The following is a 17,737-nucleotide window of genomic DNA, read 5'->3' as shown; positions in this document are numbered from 1 at the left end:
CAAATTTCAGCATCTTATCTGGGTCCAGGCCCCTGAGCACAGACCAGTGTCTTGTGTGGTTTTTAACAGAACTCTGTGACTTTCAGAGCAGAAATTTTAGGTCCCTTCATACAGAGGATCTGGTCCTGGGGCCCCTGACCCCTCAGGCCATTTTCCAGTTGCTGAAATAAAAAGTAAGAGCTCGTCAACATTTGAAGAAAAGTCTGTTTGCTGAAGGATTTACTTCAAAAATCTACTAAATATAGAAACGTGACTTCAATAAGAGTCAGATCAGTCTGACACAAACCTGACGCATCTTTAAAACCAACAGCTCATGTTTTCAGTGGACTGGTCCTTTAAAGCAGGAGCTGACTGACAGCATGAGAAACACACTCAGAGCCACATCAACATCATCATCATTTCTTTTACTGCTTTATACACTTTGAATCAAATCCTCCAAACCACAGTAGTGCAAGATTAACTGTGAATATGTGAGTGATGATCTGTTGTCTGCGCGCTCTCCAAGAGTCCCAGCCTCTTCACTCACAAACCAAACCCACGTCTCTGATCCGCGGTGCTCCTCAGGACAGGCGAGGTGAGATCTCACCGTCACTGAGCGACTGCATCAATCTACACAACCTTCCTGCTCCAGTTCCACATCTACAGGGTCCAGTCCGGTTCCTCTGCCTGTGAGAGTCATCATCATCTTCATCATCAGGACGAGAATCCAAACAAAGTGAATGACTGAGCAGCATCAAAGGCTCAGAGTCCGTCAGAGGGAAGTGTCTGTCGTCACTCACTCACTCACTCACTCACTCACTCACTCACTCACACAGGCAGCATGTCAGTGCTCGTCAGTTCCCTCCAGGTCTGAGGTTTTACATCTCCTCCATTTCTCCAGCTGTGATTTAAATTTACATCAGTCAATGATTCTGAAATCAAAACAGAACTAACAACAATAAACTGTTGCAGATTTTAAAATCACTGAATCTAAACGTCTGACTCCTCCAGCAGCTGAACTCACTCCTGTTGTTCTCTCAGAAAGTTGGTCCAACACTTTGTCCAGTTCGTCTCAGACCAGCTCCACGTGGTTCAGGTCTGGAGACCTGTCTCCAGGTGTGTCCCCCTCCACTGACTGCAGTATACAGTCCTACTTCCTGCAATACAGTGTTGTCATGGAGATGATCAGAGGGTGTAGTGACACAGTTTGCACAGAGGGTTTGTCATCGTCAACCTGGAGGAAGTGTGTTTTATTCCTTCACTGCAGCAGAAAGATGGAAGCTGTTCACTCTGAAAATGATTTTTTACCTTTGTATCATTGCAGGTTTTTCCCTGGATATGAGCCACTAACGCTTCAATATAACCTGGAGAAGTGGAGGGTTGTAAAACCTGTCCCTGGTTCTCAGGGACCTAAATTGACAGGTGGTGTATTTGCGCCCTCTAGTGAGCAGCTGCTGTTAGACCGGGTCTGAGTGGTCCTGGTCTAGTGACCATGATCAATGATGCAGTGACACTTCCAATATAACCAGGCTGTAAATCTGCTGTAGATCTGCTGTGGAAAATAACCAGGTGTACACTAAAGAGTGTGAGGGAGCTGATTGTCTCTGTTCCTCACTCAGACTCAGAGTCTAACGTCTGTCTGTACCTTTAAACCCTCTCACGTTCAGGCTGATATGACAGATGTTAAACCCTGAATCTGTGTGACACCCTGTGATGCTGCCTGTTGCTCTACAACATCTAAGGCTGTTCAACCATCAGACGCCAGTGGAGTTGAAGCTGCGTCCGTCAGACAGAGCGTGAGACTTCTGAGGACCTGGTCCCGGGTCAGGCTCAGGAGACCTCGATGACCTCCATGCTGCCGGAGAAGCTCGACTGACTCCCCACCTTCCCCATCTCCTCTCTGGACCTGCTGTCCGTCATCCCGTCTCCAAACTCCATCTGACAGCTGCGTCGTTTCAGCTGCTTCTCGAAGCTGCTCTCCTCGTGCCAGCTCCTCCTCGAGTCTCCGCGGTCGCCCGCCGTCTGCCGGCTGCGCCGCCGTACCGCCTCAAGGCCGTGACTGCAACTGTACGCCGTGAAGCCTCCGCCGCCGCCGCTCAGGATGGAGGTTGAGTAGAAACGTGTGGAGTCGGGGGAGAGGTACCAGCCGCCAGCGAGGGAGGAGGTGGAGACGGTGACGGGGCCCAGCAAGATGTCTGAGTGCCAGCCCTTCAGGCCGGCACCAGATCCTGGTTTGGCCAGGTGCTGCTGGCTGCGGGAAAGGCCGAACAGGAAGCTGGTGGCGTTCTCCTCCATGCTGCCACTCCGGTGCAGCTGCTGGGAACAGTTCGGCACAGCAGACGGAGGTTTGTTGAAGCCGCTGGAGGCCGGTGGCGCCGCTCGCTCTGGTGCGTCGGCCTCCTCCTTGTCGGGGCTCTGCTCTGGAGTGGACTGCTCGGAGACCTCCTCCACCGGCGAGAACTGGCAGGGTTTACTGGTCGGCTCTTTGAAGGCAGAGGGTTTGTAGAACTCAGCGGCGTCTCCTGATCCACCGTGAGGGACGAACACTCTGTGAGCGGCGCTCCCACCCGGCTCGCCATACGACTTGATGTCCAGAGAGAAGGAGCGCTTCAGCCGGGCGTTGTCTTCGGGGCCGTCAGGCAGCTGCAGGCCGCTCAGAGCCTGAGCCAGCAGACGCTCCTCCGGGGTGTCGGCTAGAACGCAGGGCAGGGTGAGGGGCTCCAGCAGGGCCAGGCCGGGGCCCCCGGGGGCCTCCGGACAGGCCGGAGGCTCCAGGTCCTCAGGCTGAGAAGGGGCCTCGCTGCTGGGCTCCTGATGATGGAGGGACTTTAGTTTAGTTTCTGTACCATGAGGACTCTTGATCTTCTTCTCAAAGTCCAGCAGCTGACCCAGGAAGTTGAAGTTGGGAGAGATGGTTGGCCGCTTCTCCTTCACAAACCTGAGGAGGGAGGGAGGGAGGGAGAGAGGGAGAGGGAGAGGGAGGGAGAGAGAGAGAGAGAGAGAGAGAGAGAGAGAGAGAGAGAGAGATATCATTAGTGAGACTCACGAGCAGCGTCTGTAATCAACAGTGACACAGAGGACACGTTAATTAGAGGGTTAATGAGGCTCTGGACTCATTAGTACAGGAATGTGCACGATGAGACTTCAAACAGGAATCTGAACTGAAACACGTCAACGCTGCTGCATCAGGGTGGAGCTTTCAGTCATGTGACCAGAGTGTGACTGTGGTGATGCTAACGTTTGGTCCAGACTGAAACACAGCCGTGCACTGAGTAATGTTTTAAAGATTTAAAGGATTTGATCTGTTACAGGTTGTATTTCTTATCATTTAGAAACATTATCAAAGTTTTTCAGTCAAAGCTTCGTCCTTTCCTCTGATTAAATCAAGATAATAAGTCTGGAGCAGTCTAGTGTGAACTCCTCCACCTCCACATTTGATTTTTGGAAGTTAATTTAATCAAATTCACCGAACATGTAATAAATGAAATGTTAATTTTCAGTGAATATTTAAACAGAGCAGCCTGTTCCCTGTAAAACCACCAGCTGCTGGACAGGATCGGCTCAGCAGGGTCATGACAGTTGAGTATATTTCTACTGAGTCTGACCTGTACGCCTCATCCAGAGACATGTCCATCCTCTTCATGATGTAGGCGATGGCGATGGTGGCCGAGCGGGAGATCCCGGCCAGACAGTGAACCAGGACCCGAGCATTGGACGCTTTGGCCTTCTCTGAAACAGAAGAGTTCAGACTGATCTGAGAACAGCTGCTCGGTTTACATCAAACCGCAGATCCTGGTTGTGTCTGATGTTTTCCTGCTGACCTATGAACTCCACCGATCGGTCCAACCAGGGCAGGATCTTCTCACAGAACGAGTCATTGACGGGGACTCTGAGGAAGTGAGAGTCTGGGATGAAGTCTGGTTTGGGGCAGGTGTTACTGGCGTTCAGGACGTAGGCGATTTCGTTCTGCTGCATCAGATCCTGCAGAGAAAAGAGACTCAGGTCACAGTCTAATGATCAGGACGTCTGACACAGCAGTGATTTAACAACATCCTGGGAGTGACAGTGATGTCAGGTCAGGTCAGACAGACTGTGAGGTCACTGGAGGTCACCTGTGATCATCAATGAGGATAACTACTGATGGTCCTGTGACAGGTGACCTGGACACATGTGTAGGACCTATCCTGACTCTGACAGCTGTACCTTGTTGAGGACGTCTCTCTGGCAGCCCAGGTACAGGTGAGGCAGGATGCGGGTCGGCCCGATGTTGGTGACGGGCAGACAGGGCTGAGAGATACAGGAGGGAACCACAGTGGACTTGCCCTCACACAGACCAGGGAACAGGTGGGAGAAGTCTGAGAAACCACCTGGAAGACAGAATACATCAGCCGTTTTCAGTCCGTCAGGAGAGAACACACAGGTCTAAAATGAAAACCTCTCCCTCTCCTGATATCAGCCTCAAAAATCAGACAAGTTTGGTCCCACAACCAGGAAATGAGTTCACAGCTCAGCTCAGTCTGAAGACGACGTCCACCGTCTCACTGACATCAGTCTGTTGTTACCACAGAAAAAACCATTCAACTAAATGTTCATCATATTTTCTGAGAATAAACTAATAAATAATCTTTACTTCAGTTTCCAGTGAACAGGTGAATCACAGGTGTGTCTCCTACCCTGCACAGCTGCAGTATTTTAATGGAGACTTTTATTCTGAAAACACAGAGACAGATGTTAAACATTGCCAGGGTGTGATCTCCGCTCTGTCTCCATCTTATCAGTTTAAACCTGGTGTGCTCAGTTATATTGAGCCGCCTGCTCCACCAGCTACAGATGGTCCGCCCTCTACACTTGTTGCCAGGCAACAAGCCTCTGAGTCGATGCTCTGCAGCCTCCAACATGAAGCTGAAGATGCTGTTACCTCACAGCCACACATGTACGACCAGTGTCAGTGGACACGTCATCTCTCTTATTCTAATCAGGCTGCGGCCTTTCCCAGCATGCACTCTGACTCTTACTTACTCACTGTCCAAAGGTCAAGTGGAACTTTTTATTTATTCACAATTGCACAAGTAACTGTCTGACATTACAGTATTTGCTTAATGTCATTTTTTTGTTAATCAAAAATGTTCTGGTTCTTCTATTTTAGGCTTTAATTATATGTTCTCCAATAATTTTTTTGAACTTGTATTATTATCATTCAAAACAATTATCATCCCTTTGTAATAAATGTTTCAGAAGCTCAGGCTGTTCATGGTTTATTCTAAAACCCAGAGACTCAGATCCTCTCTTCTGATTGGCTGACTGACCTGTTGTTACTCAGATCCTCTCTTCTGATTGGCTGACTGACCTGTTACTTAGATCCTCTCTTCTGATTGGCTGACTGACCTGTTGTTACTAGAGCTCCAGAGAGAAGCCTGAGAGAGGAGATGTAAAACTACACTGAGGTGTTTTTTGGTTCTTAAAACCACAAATATATCTTCTGATGGAGATCAACACTTCAGATAAACCACAGGAGAAGTTAAAACATGGAGCTTTAAAATTGACCTGTTTTGTGTCTGTTTTTAAAGGTTCATGTTCCTCTGTCCCTGTTTACAGATGTTCTTTTCCTGCCTCATATATTATACCTGGTAATGATCCAGTTGTTTCTCTCTAGTCTCTCCTCCTCCTGTCGCAGCCTGAACCACCCGTCAGAAACAGGTTCCTCGCAGCAGATACAGGCTGTCGTTGTATAACTCTTAAACCTTTGACCCAGTGATTTTGGGAAGCCCAGAAGTCTTTGGTGTGTTTGACGTGTGAGGGTGGAGTCGACAGTGCAGCATTACATCATGGTTACATAACATAAGCCTCAGTGGAAAGAAGGGAGGACGTCTGCCGCCTGTCGCTCAAACTAATAAACAGCCTGATGACAAGTGACTGAGCTCAAACTCAGTTTAACTGAGGCTGCTTTAAACCTAAAGGACTGACAGGAAACACGCTCTGCTGCAGCAGTTAGTCACTGTTTAACTTCACATTATAACTAATAAATCATTTATTTCTGCACTGTGTCCAAAGATCGCAACAACAAACAGATGGTTCACTACGACACAGAAAACTACATGTAAAAATACTCAAAGTACTTATGTATCAGCATCAGATTAAACTGAAAGCTCCATGTTTTAACTTCTCCTGTGTTTTATCTGAAGTGTTGATCTCCATCAGAAGATATATCTGTGGTTTTAAGAACCAAAAACCATCTCAGTGTAGTTTTACATCTCCTCTCTCAGGCACCAAACTCATTAGGAGCCATAATAAAACCTTATAAGTGAGCAGCATGGATTGTAAATGGTCAGCGGACATGTCAAATGTACATGATCTGTGATTAATGAGCCAAAACCTACGAACACTGGTCTGGTCCTTTAAAACTGACACATGAACATATGAACTGTTAAAAAGCAGATGTGACACCATTCGACTGTCGGCCCAACTCTGTTACCTTCACAGTTTAGTTTCTAGCAGAGGTGATGGTGACATGTCAGTATGTGAGGATCCAGACTGAGACTCAGGGTTCGACAGAACTCACCTGAGAGCAGGTGGACAGAGGGGAAGCTCCTCTCCAGTTTCACCAGCAGGACGCTGAGGAAGGACTCGGAGCTGAGAGTCGCCGGGTCTGAAGAGCTCTGATCATACACAACGACCTCCTGATCGGCCTGCAGCTCCAACTACAACACAGACATGAGAGGGGGAGGGTTACACAGATACAACGCAGCAGCAGGAGGCAGTGAACACAACACATCACCAGCTTTTGTGTTGAGCTTTTATTTCCACATCCAGCAGCTACAGATCAACATGCTTTCTATCTGTTTCACACTCGAGGAAACTTTCTCTTCACCAGAGCACAAAGGATTAATTACAGCTCATAATCAAACGGAAAATGTTGCCTCAGTAATAAAACAAGCGACCAAGCTTCCTTCAAGCTGTTATTCCAATTTAACACCTCACCACAAAAAGACAGGAGCGGCCTCTGCAGCTCTTTGTTAAATATAAATACACTGCTGAGGTCAGACGCCCACAACCGGCTGAGGAGGGACACGTCGGGTTACTGCCAGAAAACGGTACGTTTAAAGTGTTTTAAACACAGGGAGCAGAGGATTTCACATTTACATCTACTTTACAGAGACTTTCTCCTTCCTCACATGATTTTTAGCAGCCTGGATGAAAAAAATCCAAAAGCAAAATTTATCTGTAATTTTAAAAATTCAAAACATGTAGAGTAGAAAAAAAACATACAGTAATTAACTGTATTTGATTGATGTGAAATGTCTTAGTTACATGGCTGCAAATTTCTCTCAGTGCAGATGAAGAAGAGGATTTGTTTTCTCATTAATGATCATCTCTTGTCACAGGTGAAGAGTGAAGAGAGAACAGTCTGAGGATCAATAACCACAAAAACCAAATTGATAAAACATTAAACATTATTTTCTATTTTTTATTGGAGTTTTTTTTTAACTTCTATTGTTTTTGTTTTTCTAATTTCAACTTGGATGAGAATATTTTTTGTCCCATCATGAATGTTCTGAATCAGGTTTTCAGATTGTTCTGAATCAGGTTTTCTGATTCTGACTCTGTGAGGTTTTTACCTTCTTCTTGGCCGAGTGCTGCAGCAGCTCAGCGATCTGGACTTTGTCCTGCTGCAGCCTCCTCTTCATCAGCTTGGAGCAGTTCACGTTCACCGCCTCCAGGATGTGCGAGGCGTTGTAGTCCACGAAGGGCCGGCTGTCGATCAGCACCACCCGGTCCAACCCCCCCTCCAGCAGGGCCACCAGAGCCTCAGCTCCTATGGGCCGCACCGCTCCGGGCCTCAGCATCCCAGATCCAGACTTGGACCCTGGATGCTCTGACATGTCAAACCCCTTCTCCTTTTTCCCCTCCCACCCCCCCACCCCCCTCCCTCCCTACTCGTAGTCCCCCTCCCCCTCCTCCTCCACTTGGGCGTCCTGGGCCGGCGCTCCAGCGCAGTGACGCAGCCTGGCGAGGAACCTCAGAGGATGAAGAGCTTCATTGTGTCAGCCCAGTATGATGTCATCCTGATGGCGCTTCGTGAGAGAGAGAGAGAGAGAGAGAGAGAGAGAGAGAGAGAGAGAGAGAGAGAGAGAGAGAGAGAGAGAGAAAGAGAAAGAGAAAGAGGGAGCGAGAGAGAGAGAGAGGCCTCACTCTGCCCTGAAAGGCAAAAAAGCCGAACCCCCACTATCTGTCTCTGTTGTGTTTGTCAGAGTGAGTGTGTGACCAGTAGTTAAAGTGTGTTTTTGTTGTGTGTTGAGCCTCTGAGGGGGGGTGCAGGCTGGGGGGGGGCAGGTCTCATTCACACCACAGCAGGCGTGAAACAAAAGCCGTCTTTTCTCCTGGACTGAGCACTGATGACATCACTCTGCACCTCGGTCCTGGTCTTCATGCTGAAGTGGGTTCAGACTGAGACACAAAAAGGACAAAAAAAAAAGAGTGAAGTTTGGTTCAGTTTCATCCCAAACTGACAGTTATTCAGCCTGTTTTCATTTCTGTCTTTAATAACCAGAGTCAGGTAAGAAACCAGAGTAAACAGTGGCAGCGAGGTGTTCACTGCACGTCAGGATAAAACACAGATGATTGCTGCAGAGCTAAAAGCAGCTGGAGATCAGCTGAGAGGCCACAGGCTGTCACATTACTGTAGGGTGTTTGATAAAGAACTTGATCTCTGAGACAAGAGCAGAGAAACTCCTGGATTAAACACTTGAAATTAAAGTGAAACAGCATCTAATAAACCCAGTCTGGTCCAGACGTGTCTCCCTGATTGAAGCTGAGCGTGGAGCTCGTTAACTTCCCGTTAACCCTCCTCGTCTCTCTCACTGACTCACACTCTGCAGCAGGAATTTCCCTCCTGCTGTAAAACCTGCAGTTACCGAGTCGACTCCTGCACAAAGAAAATCCCCAAACACATTCGTCCTCCAGCAGCAGCCCACACACACACACACACACACACACACACACACACACACACACACACACACACACACACACACACACACACACACACACACAGCTCCAAACATAATAAAAGTGTTTAATTCCTGCTGTATCCACTCTGCTCCCTCTGACTCGTTCATTCATTCAGGCTGGAGTCACATTTCCAGACTCACCGTCCAAACCCACACACAGCTCCTCGCTGCACTGAGACCAGGATCTGCTCCTGATTCACTGTCACAATCTACTTTTTCCAGAGTTTGATCCAGGACTGTCTGGGAGCAGGTCACATGGTGCTGAGGCATTTTTTCTGGGGGGGGGGGGGGTCACGGCTTCATTTAGATCACTGAGAAAACTGTGCAACAACATGTCAGACAGTCACACGTGTAACTCCAGCTGCAACTGAAAATGATTAATCCTTATTCATTTGTCGCTGCAACATTTAGTCAATTAATCAGAAACTATTTTCAATCAATTAATCATTTCAGTCATTTTTCTATTTTTCAAATTTGGTTGTTTCGAGCTTCTCACATGAGAATTTCAAATGACAACGTAAAACAGGAAATTTTCATAGTTTATCTTTGTTTGAAAAATGAATTAAACAATTCATTGATTGCCAAAGTAGTTGCAGGTTATTTTTGTGTCAACCAACTAATTGTTTCACTTCTAGTGTTTTCACATTTTCATATTCTCTCTAACAGTAAAATATCAGTTTTAAAGAGTGTATTATTTTCAGCTTGTTGCCAATAAACTAATTGATCAATAACAATCCCTGACACCAGCCTCTCTAAGGTACTGATGCTCTGGTGACGTCCTCTCCCTCCTACTGATGGTTTGTTTTAGCTTCTTAAGATGGAATAAAATCACCACCATCTACAGAGTGAAGGAAAACTCAGCAGCTGAAGGAGTCGAGACACTTGTTCGTCTTTTCCCTTTTTGTTTTTTGATGAAAGAAGAATAAAAGAGGCTTCATCTATCTCCTGCACCAGTTCAGCTCCTCATTTATCCAAAACCAAGACGCCGTCTGAATCCTCCAAACAGCAGCTGGAGCCTGGGGCTGTGTCTCTAACATCATGTTCCACTTCACACTATAAACCAGAATAAATGGGATTCCAATTATGTTTTTTCAGGCCGGGACATTCCTGTGAAGACATCTGATCTCTGTCAAATTACCGGCTACAGAACCGTCTGAACAGATGGCATCAGAGTCACGTAACCTCGCTCTTATCTCCAACAAGACAAACTGTGGATGATGTCCACGGTTCACAAAGGTCAGAGAGGCTCAAACCAGCAAAGTTCAGGGAGTTAATTTAACTTTAACCACTTAACCACTGTTTTACTGCTGCATTAAACCAGTTCAACCAGAAATACAACACACACACAAACTGAGCAGGAAGATCAAACCACATCACAGAAAAATACAGGATCACAAACAGCGAGCAGGTCGGATGCTGCTTCAGACCCAACAGGGACTCGTTACTGGTCTCAGCTGTGTCACATCATTTATGATCATTCAGGGATAAATCTACATGTCATTATATTAATAATACTGCAGACAGGAAAAGAAGGACATTAATTAAACCAGTTGTCTGGTCGGTGATTGTGCTGAGGGAACCCATGGTGGCAGTGAGACTTTCCACACACTCATCAATTAATCTGATCTGATTTTCTTAATTTTGGTCAGAAAATTGTTAAAATCACGATTTCCAACAGGGCGGCTTCAAACTTGTCGTTTTCTCCGACCAACTATTTAAAACCCAGAGACTCAGTTTAATATTAAACCAGACTAAGAGAAGGATCCTAATCTGTCGATCAATCAACTAATCATTCAGCAGTGACACTAAGATATCGCGGCTTTTATTGTGAAGGAGGATCACATCTGTTTTATCCAGGTGGAGAATCAGAGTCTGTCAGGAGTTTTTAAACTCTGTATCTGATATGTTCCAGTTTGTAAAATACTGAGGGAACCCGAGAAGAACCTCAGAAGAACCTGGTTGTTCCTGCAGTGAAAAGGTTATTGATCCACCTGGGTGGTCAACACATCTTAACAGTTACACTTTTACTGCAACTGAGGAAACTCGCCCTGCAGATGAAGACCATGATGAAAGCCCTGAACAGGCAGTAGTGGACCCTGAGATGAGGTTTAGTTCACTGCTGTTTTTTCTCTGCTCCTCACAAACATGTTGAGGAAATCCATCTGTTCACTTTCACTTCTGCTGACGTGAGGAAACATCAGCTGCTGAGGTTCTGAACAGAGACAAATCATTTAATCTCTAACTTCCTCTGCAGCTCAGACACACACATGCTCTCCTGCCTGATCACCATCAGTGCCATGACGCAAGACGCAAGCGGCCATTTCAACACCGCGGTTGACATGGAAACCAGATCTTGTAGTTGTGATAATAATCAGATAAAGTCGTTTCCTGCTTCTCTGTGGTTTCACGCCATTCACACCTGCAGCAGGTGTGTGTCTGATCTGTTCAACCTGTCGGCCAACCGTGACCAAAGGTTAATAACTCAGCTGTGACAGCAGCCAATCAGAGGACTTTACCCGCTCGCTGACGTCAGACACAGACAGGAGCGGCCGCGCTCACCTCAGACAAAGACAGAGCTGTTTACAGAGACACGAATATCACAGAAACTCATTCACACTGACAGAAGGAAATGAAGACTCAAATATACAAATCTGAACTAATGTAAACTACACTGAACTATAACAGGTTCACTAACCATTATAAACTGATACAGCTCTGGAGAGAAAGGCCTGAATATCAGACTATTTCCTCTGAAGATGAGACGATTCCTTGAATCTGATTTTCTTTCTGAAAGTACAGAGACGGTGTGAGTCTGTCTCCTGTTTTCAGTCTGAGTCTTTCAGTCAGTCGACACCAACAGTGTTTGGTTGGTCCGGTTTGACCTGCAGCAGTTTCTGATTTAAATAAACTGAAGACAAGTGAAAACACGTTCCCAGCGTCTCTGACGTCTTTGCTGCAGAAAAGAAGCAGAGAGAAAATCTGTCCAACAGCCCAGAGTCACAGCTGTGACAGATGATGAGCTCACACAGATTAAAGTCTGTCAGAGACAATAATTCAGAGGAATCCACTGCTGCAGTCTCTCTGTCAGCTGGACACCAACTACACCCACCGAGAGACAAACTGAGGCCCAACGTCTGCAGGAGAAAACCACTGTTCAAACCAGTGACTGTGAGCTACTGGTACCAGTGATAACTCCAGTTCACTTCATCAGTGAGCACATTAGTTTCAATTATTCTTGTTAATGTCTGAGTTACTGTGAAAAACAATAAGCTGAGCTGTGTTTTTTTATTATTTGAATGATAAAAGTTGAAACGTGTAAATGCAATTTGTGGTCAAATAAACCTGATCCAGAAACAGAAAATCAGGCAATAACATCAGTCCTGCTTATGTGTCTGTTACGTTTCACTCATAACTGGATCCACTGGATAAGTAACAGACCTCCTCTGCTCTTTATTTCATGAAATACAATATTAGTCCAATGGAGCTTCGGGTAAGATGAGCAGAGGTGCTGTAGGTCACATGTCGGTGAGTAAGTCGATTATTTGAACCAGTGGTTTAACAAACTTCTGTAGTTTGTGACGTCTTACAAACAGTGGAACATCTCTCACAGCTGTTTATGACCAAATCAAAGACCTGTTTTTTTTTCTCTGTTTTATTTTTATATGTTGGAAAAAAGAAAAGATCAGAGCAAAGTCTGAGAATTAAATAAACGTCTGTGTAGCAGAAGTAGTTTCTCTCCTGTTTATCATCTAGTCACCACAAAGATCTATGAGGACCCAGCTCCAGAGCTTTCAGTTATATCACATGGTCCTTCTCAGCATGAGGTCCTCAGAGTGAACAGAAAAACACCTATAATTTACAACAGGGCAACTTCCATACACTGATGAAGATCAAGTGAGATGACTGAAAGGTCCAGAACCAAAACAACAATGCAACAATAGTTTGACCCATTTCATACAGACTCATCGCTGTGTTAGAGACATGTAACACATCAGTGCAGAGATCTGAACACAGCTGAATGTGTGCGACTTGTATTAAAGTCCAAACGGAGGATCAGCCCTGCAGCTCGCTGCCAAACAGGCTCCATGTTCTCATCCAGACTGTGAAGTCATCCCGCCTCGAGCCCCACTCTCCTGGACTTCATCTCTCATGTGGACGCCTACGTCTGAGCCTCGAGTCACGGCAGCATCGACAGACCAGCAAAGGTTTGATTCATGTGGTTCGTCAAGGATAGAAGAAGAAAAAGGCTCTGAGTCGATCTTCACTTTCATTACACTGATCAGGTTTTCTGCTCCAGCCTGACATCACTGTCTTTATTCTGCCAGAGTTTACTAACTGCTGCATGATATAACCCAGTGAGACCAGCTACAGTCATTTCCATCATCAGGTAACCTGCCAGTGTCTCCTTCCATATTATGATGTTCAGTTTACTGTCATATGACACACACAAGCATCGAATCCTCACGAGACAATGGAAACATCAGATGTTTTGGCTTTTTCTTTTTCTTCTAAAACAATTATTCAATGATCAAAATAGCTGCCGATCAATTTTCCTTCGGTTGATTTAACAATTAATCAACTAATCGTTACAGCTTCTCTCAAGTGTTGGTCACTCAAAACCAGACAATCATGGACAAACACGAACATCGACACCAGGTTTAAGAGTCTGGTCCATAATGTGAGGACGTCTCACTCAGGGTCAAACCACAGCTCCATCCAATGATCACTGTCATCAACAGCTCAGCTCGTCTTAATAAATTAACTGATTGATTACAGTCACGAAAACATCAGTGTGGAAACTGTTGACTTTTGTAACACATGTGAACAAGCAAACATTCAAGTCTACAGATGAAGGTGATGAACCTACAAAACCATGAGAAAAAATCAATCAAAAAAATTCAACCATTTAGTAACACAAACATCAACATATGTAATTAACCCTGTTGGAAAATGTAAATACACCTTTGTCCCACAAAAATTTCAGTGACATTCAAATCTAGTCTTTGACCCGGCCGCTAACACTCCATTTCTTCTTTTTCAGCTGTCCCCAGGTGGATTTGCTCGTGTGATTAACCTGTTGAAAGGCTGACTGATGAAGAATCATATTTTCATCAGTGACTACAAGCTGCCGTGTCCATGAGGCAGCAAAACAACCTCATACGTACCATCTCCACCACCATGTTTGACAGCTTCACAGCTGGTGTGAGGTTCCTCTGTGGCCCAGCAGCTCTCTCCTCTGATGTCTGTCCACAGCACATTATTCCTAACAGCCTGGTCTATATGTTCGCTGACACCGGAGTCCTGCTCACTGATCTGTTTGGACACTGACGCTTTTACCTGCAGGTCAAATCTGTGCAGCTGCTTTCTGACGGCAGACGTGTGCACAGTTACCTGCAGATCATCAGACGTCTACTCTTGTTCAAGTTTATCACACTGTTTTCTGCGTGGCCGAGTTTCCACAGTAAACCAGTTATACTGGTGGCTCTGTAGGCACGTCTTCCATAGCAACATCAGACAGGCTCCAGCCATTACATTTTTCATTTAGTAAATTAAAGACAACAAAGAATGAAATTCAATAACTTTCACAGTCACACCTGTCGAGTAGTGACGGTACAAGGTCTACGATTATTCATAAGGTGCATGAATTTACTGACTCCTCTCCTGAACATGTCAGTAACTGCTGGCTGGTTAGCATGCTAACTTCAGTATCACAACTGAGCCCTTCTGAAGACGTAAATCTTTAAATCTACTAGAACATCCTGATCCATAAAGAAAAATAACGTCAGCAGCCCTGTTCAGACAACACACAGCTCCTAATGAAAATAAATATCAGCATCACGTCCTCATAACAGACACATGACTGTAATTGGTGCTGACCAACCGTCCACCTTAAAAAACTTTATCTATCCCCAGCACTGAGGCAGTGACGTAGTCCAGGTGAGACCTACCTGAGCATCACGTACGACAACACACCGCAGCTGATCTCCATCACGCTCATGTTTACACTCTGATTTTAAAAAGCTCCAGTTATCAGACTGACCTTTAAATCCCCTCACTGTGAAAAACAAACCCATCAGTTCTCAGAGCTGAACGCCGACTTCCTCAATGAGCCGCAACTAAAATCACAGGATGCAATAAAACCTCAGTTAGTCATGAACAGCAGCTGAACACAGGCCAGAATCTGTCCGATCTGATCTGGTGTCAGCGCCGTCACGGCTCAGTATCACAACAATAACGTACATTTTATCAAACACACACAGCATGACGTGAATCAGCGTCCATGAAATCACCAACGCTGCTGAAAGTGAAAATAAAAAAATATGCCATAATGTCAGGAAGGTGAGAGTTACACAGAGGAACATTTATTAATGTTAAACACAGCAGCACAGTATTTAAAGACGTCTAAAGAAGTCTGATGATCTGAAAAACATCTTTATCGACATGAAAAGTTGCTACATGAGTTTTATTTTTAGATTTTTTTCCATATACATTTAAATGAAATATCACCTGTGGCCAAAATAGATTATTTCTTGTCTTAAATGTCCTTAACTTTAACTTCCATTATCCAAAAACTTTCATTATCAGTCATTAATGTGGATTTTTAAAGGATTTATTTACTCGTGAGTTCATGTCCAGTGATTAAGTGACTGTTTAAATATCTTTTGTTCATGTTTATAAGATTATTAATGGGTTACTGATGTAAAAAGAGGCATTAAATTTATCCATGTGTTCATTAAATGAGTCCTGATGGATTCATCCATGTGAAAACTGAGGGTACTCACTGTGTTTTTATGAACTGTGTTAATTTAAGGTACTCCATCTCTTCTTCACTTCAACAGCAAAGACCCTGAGTCTCTTTATAAACCTTGACCAGAAAAATAAGGGATTTTAGGAATAACATCTTTTTCATAGCAAGCTCCTGACAACTTAATTTTTTTTATATCAGAACTACGTCCACAATGAATGATTATTGTTTTTATTTTTAAATATTAATTTACAGAAAAACGCTCCATTTGATGTCTTTAAATGTCTCGTTTAGGCCAATCATCAGTGCAGTTTAATGTGACAGAAAACAGGGAAAAGAAGCCAGTGAAATTCGCCTTTGCTTTTTAAATGACTTTTCAAGGATTTCCTGATTATTAAAACAGTCAACAGATAATTAATTGTCTGTTGACAAACTTATGGATTTATTGAAAAGTAATTTCAGTCCTTATTTGCCAGTTTTAGACAGGAGGTTTAATTAATCATCTTAAAAAACTAAACCCATGAAGTAATAAATGACATTTAACTGAGGTAATGTCAACTATTTTCAGGTTTTTCCAGTGTGAGGATTTGTTGCTTTCCTCCAACAAAGGTTTTGATTTAATGGTTAATTTAGGGTTTAATATTAACGTCAGTTAATAAAAACATATGCAAACACTTTTCCACAAGTAAACACAAAAAGTGTAAAATGTGTGTTTTTTCCTCCAGTAAAAACTTTGTTTTTAGGAGGTTTGGCCTTAAATATCTTTAATGTCAGATAATAAGAAGTTGTGTAAACAGTTGTCAATACATAAACTTTATTATAAACCAAACCAACTGGACTTATTTTCAAGAGAAACTCACAAACTTGGACGATGATATTAGTTATAACTGGTTGTTTATGGTGGTAAAGGGCACCTTTTATTTCAGTGAAGACGGGATTGAATAAAGGATGGTTATTTATTTAAATGTAAGGTTTAACTTTAAAGTCAGCCAACAAAAATTGGTGTTAACAGTATTTAATAAGTAAATAAGTGTCTAAATTGAGCTTTACATGATTTTAATGAATATTTTCAGATATTACATTAACGTGTCTGCTCTTACTGACTGACCTAGCTGAACATTATAAACTGATCAAACACTAAGGGTTTTTTTAAAGTGGTATAAAACTATAATGTTAGATTAATAGTTAATGTATGCGCCTCCTCTTCTAAAAACTACTTTTATTCTAAGGAAGTTTGGCACTGTTTGAGGGGAGATTGGTGAAACGTAAGGTTTAACGTTAATGTCAGCTCGTGAAAAGTTGGGTAACGGTACCTAATGAGTAAAGACGTGTTTATGCTGAGTTTGGTGAACTTTGCTTGATTGTGGTCGACATTTTCAGACGTTACGTGACCGGTTCTTCTGCCGTTAGCTCGCTGCTCTCTGACATTTTGTGGATCCGTCCCGATGTTCCGGGCTGACTGAGCGCCAGGCCGACTCCGGTTAAACCTTCACGTTGATATCGGTGGACGGTCACTCCCGGTGTTACCGTCGTCCTCACACAGACTGGGACCAAACTTTAACTTTAGGCCCCGTTAACGTAACTTTACCAGATGCCGCCGCCGCTGATTCACACCGCAACTAGAAATGTCGGTAAACTCACCGTTTGAAAACTCGACGTCAAAGTCCAAACAGCAGCTCTGCCGCGCGGCCGGTGAGGAGCCGGGCCGGCCTGGGGTACCGGGGGGTCCGGGGGGTCCGGGAGTACCGGGGGGTCCGGGCCGTGAGAGAAAGTCGAGGCGGTAAAAAGTTGTACCGAGACGGAGCCTCGGTGCTCGCGCTGCCATAAGCGATGAGGTCACTGCGATAAAAATAAAACGATGTCGTCATCGACGCCAGCCCGGAACTCGACTTCTCTTAAAGGCGCAGGCGCGTCTCTCTGGGCCGACACGGGCCGCCGCCTTTAAGAGGCGCTGCTGCGGAAAATATACAGGAAGTGTCGCTGCGACAGAACCAGTCACTAACTG

General features: G+C 44.6%; 1 protein-coding gene across 1 annotated transcript; it reads right to left on the bottom strand.

The window, feature by feature from the left end:
- Positions 1–387: 387 nt before the first annotated feature.
- dusp16 (dual specificity phosphatase 16) lies at positions 388–17,589 on the bottom strand. Its single transcript, XM_071502732.1, has 7 exons — positions 17,374–17,589; positions 7,596–8,424; positions 6,539–6,677; positions 4,183–4,346; positions 3,801–3,960; positions 3,585–3,708; positions 388–2,917 (listed from the first exon to the last, which is right to left on the bottom strand). Exons 2-7 carry the CDS (start codon positions 7,857–7,859, stop codon positions 1,810–1,812), a joined length of 1,959 nt encoding a protein of 652 aa, XP_071358833.1. The 5' UTR covers positions 7,860–8,424; positions 17,374–17,589; the 3' UTR covers positions 388–1,809.
- Between the last annotated feature and the right edge of the window lie 148 nt (positions 17,590–17,737).

Source organism: Trachinotus anak, unplaced genomic scaffold, assembly GCF_046630095.1.
Source record: "Trachinotus anak isolate AG129_WGS33_773 ecotype Australia unplaced genomic scaffold, CSIRO_AGI_Tana_v1 ptg000018l, whole genome shotgun sequence".
Taxonomy (NCBI): domain Eukaryota; kingdom Metazoa; phylum Chordata; class Actinopteri; order Carangiformes; family Carangidae; genus Trachinotus; species Trachinotus anak.
Note: the sequence above shows the minus strand (reverse complement) of the source record. Positions and strands in the feature narration are given on the sequence as shown.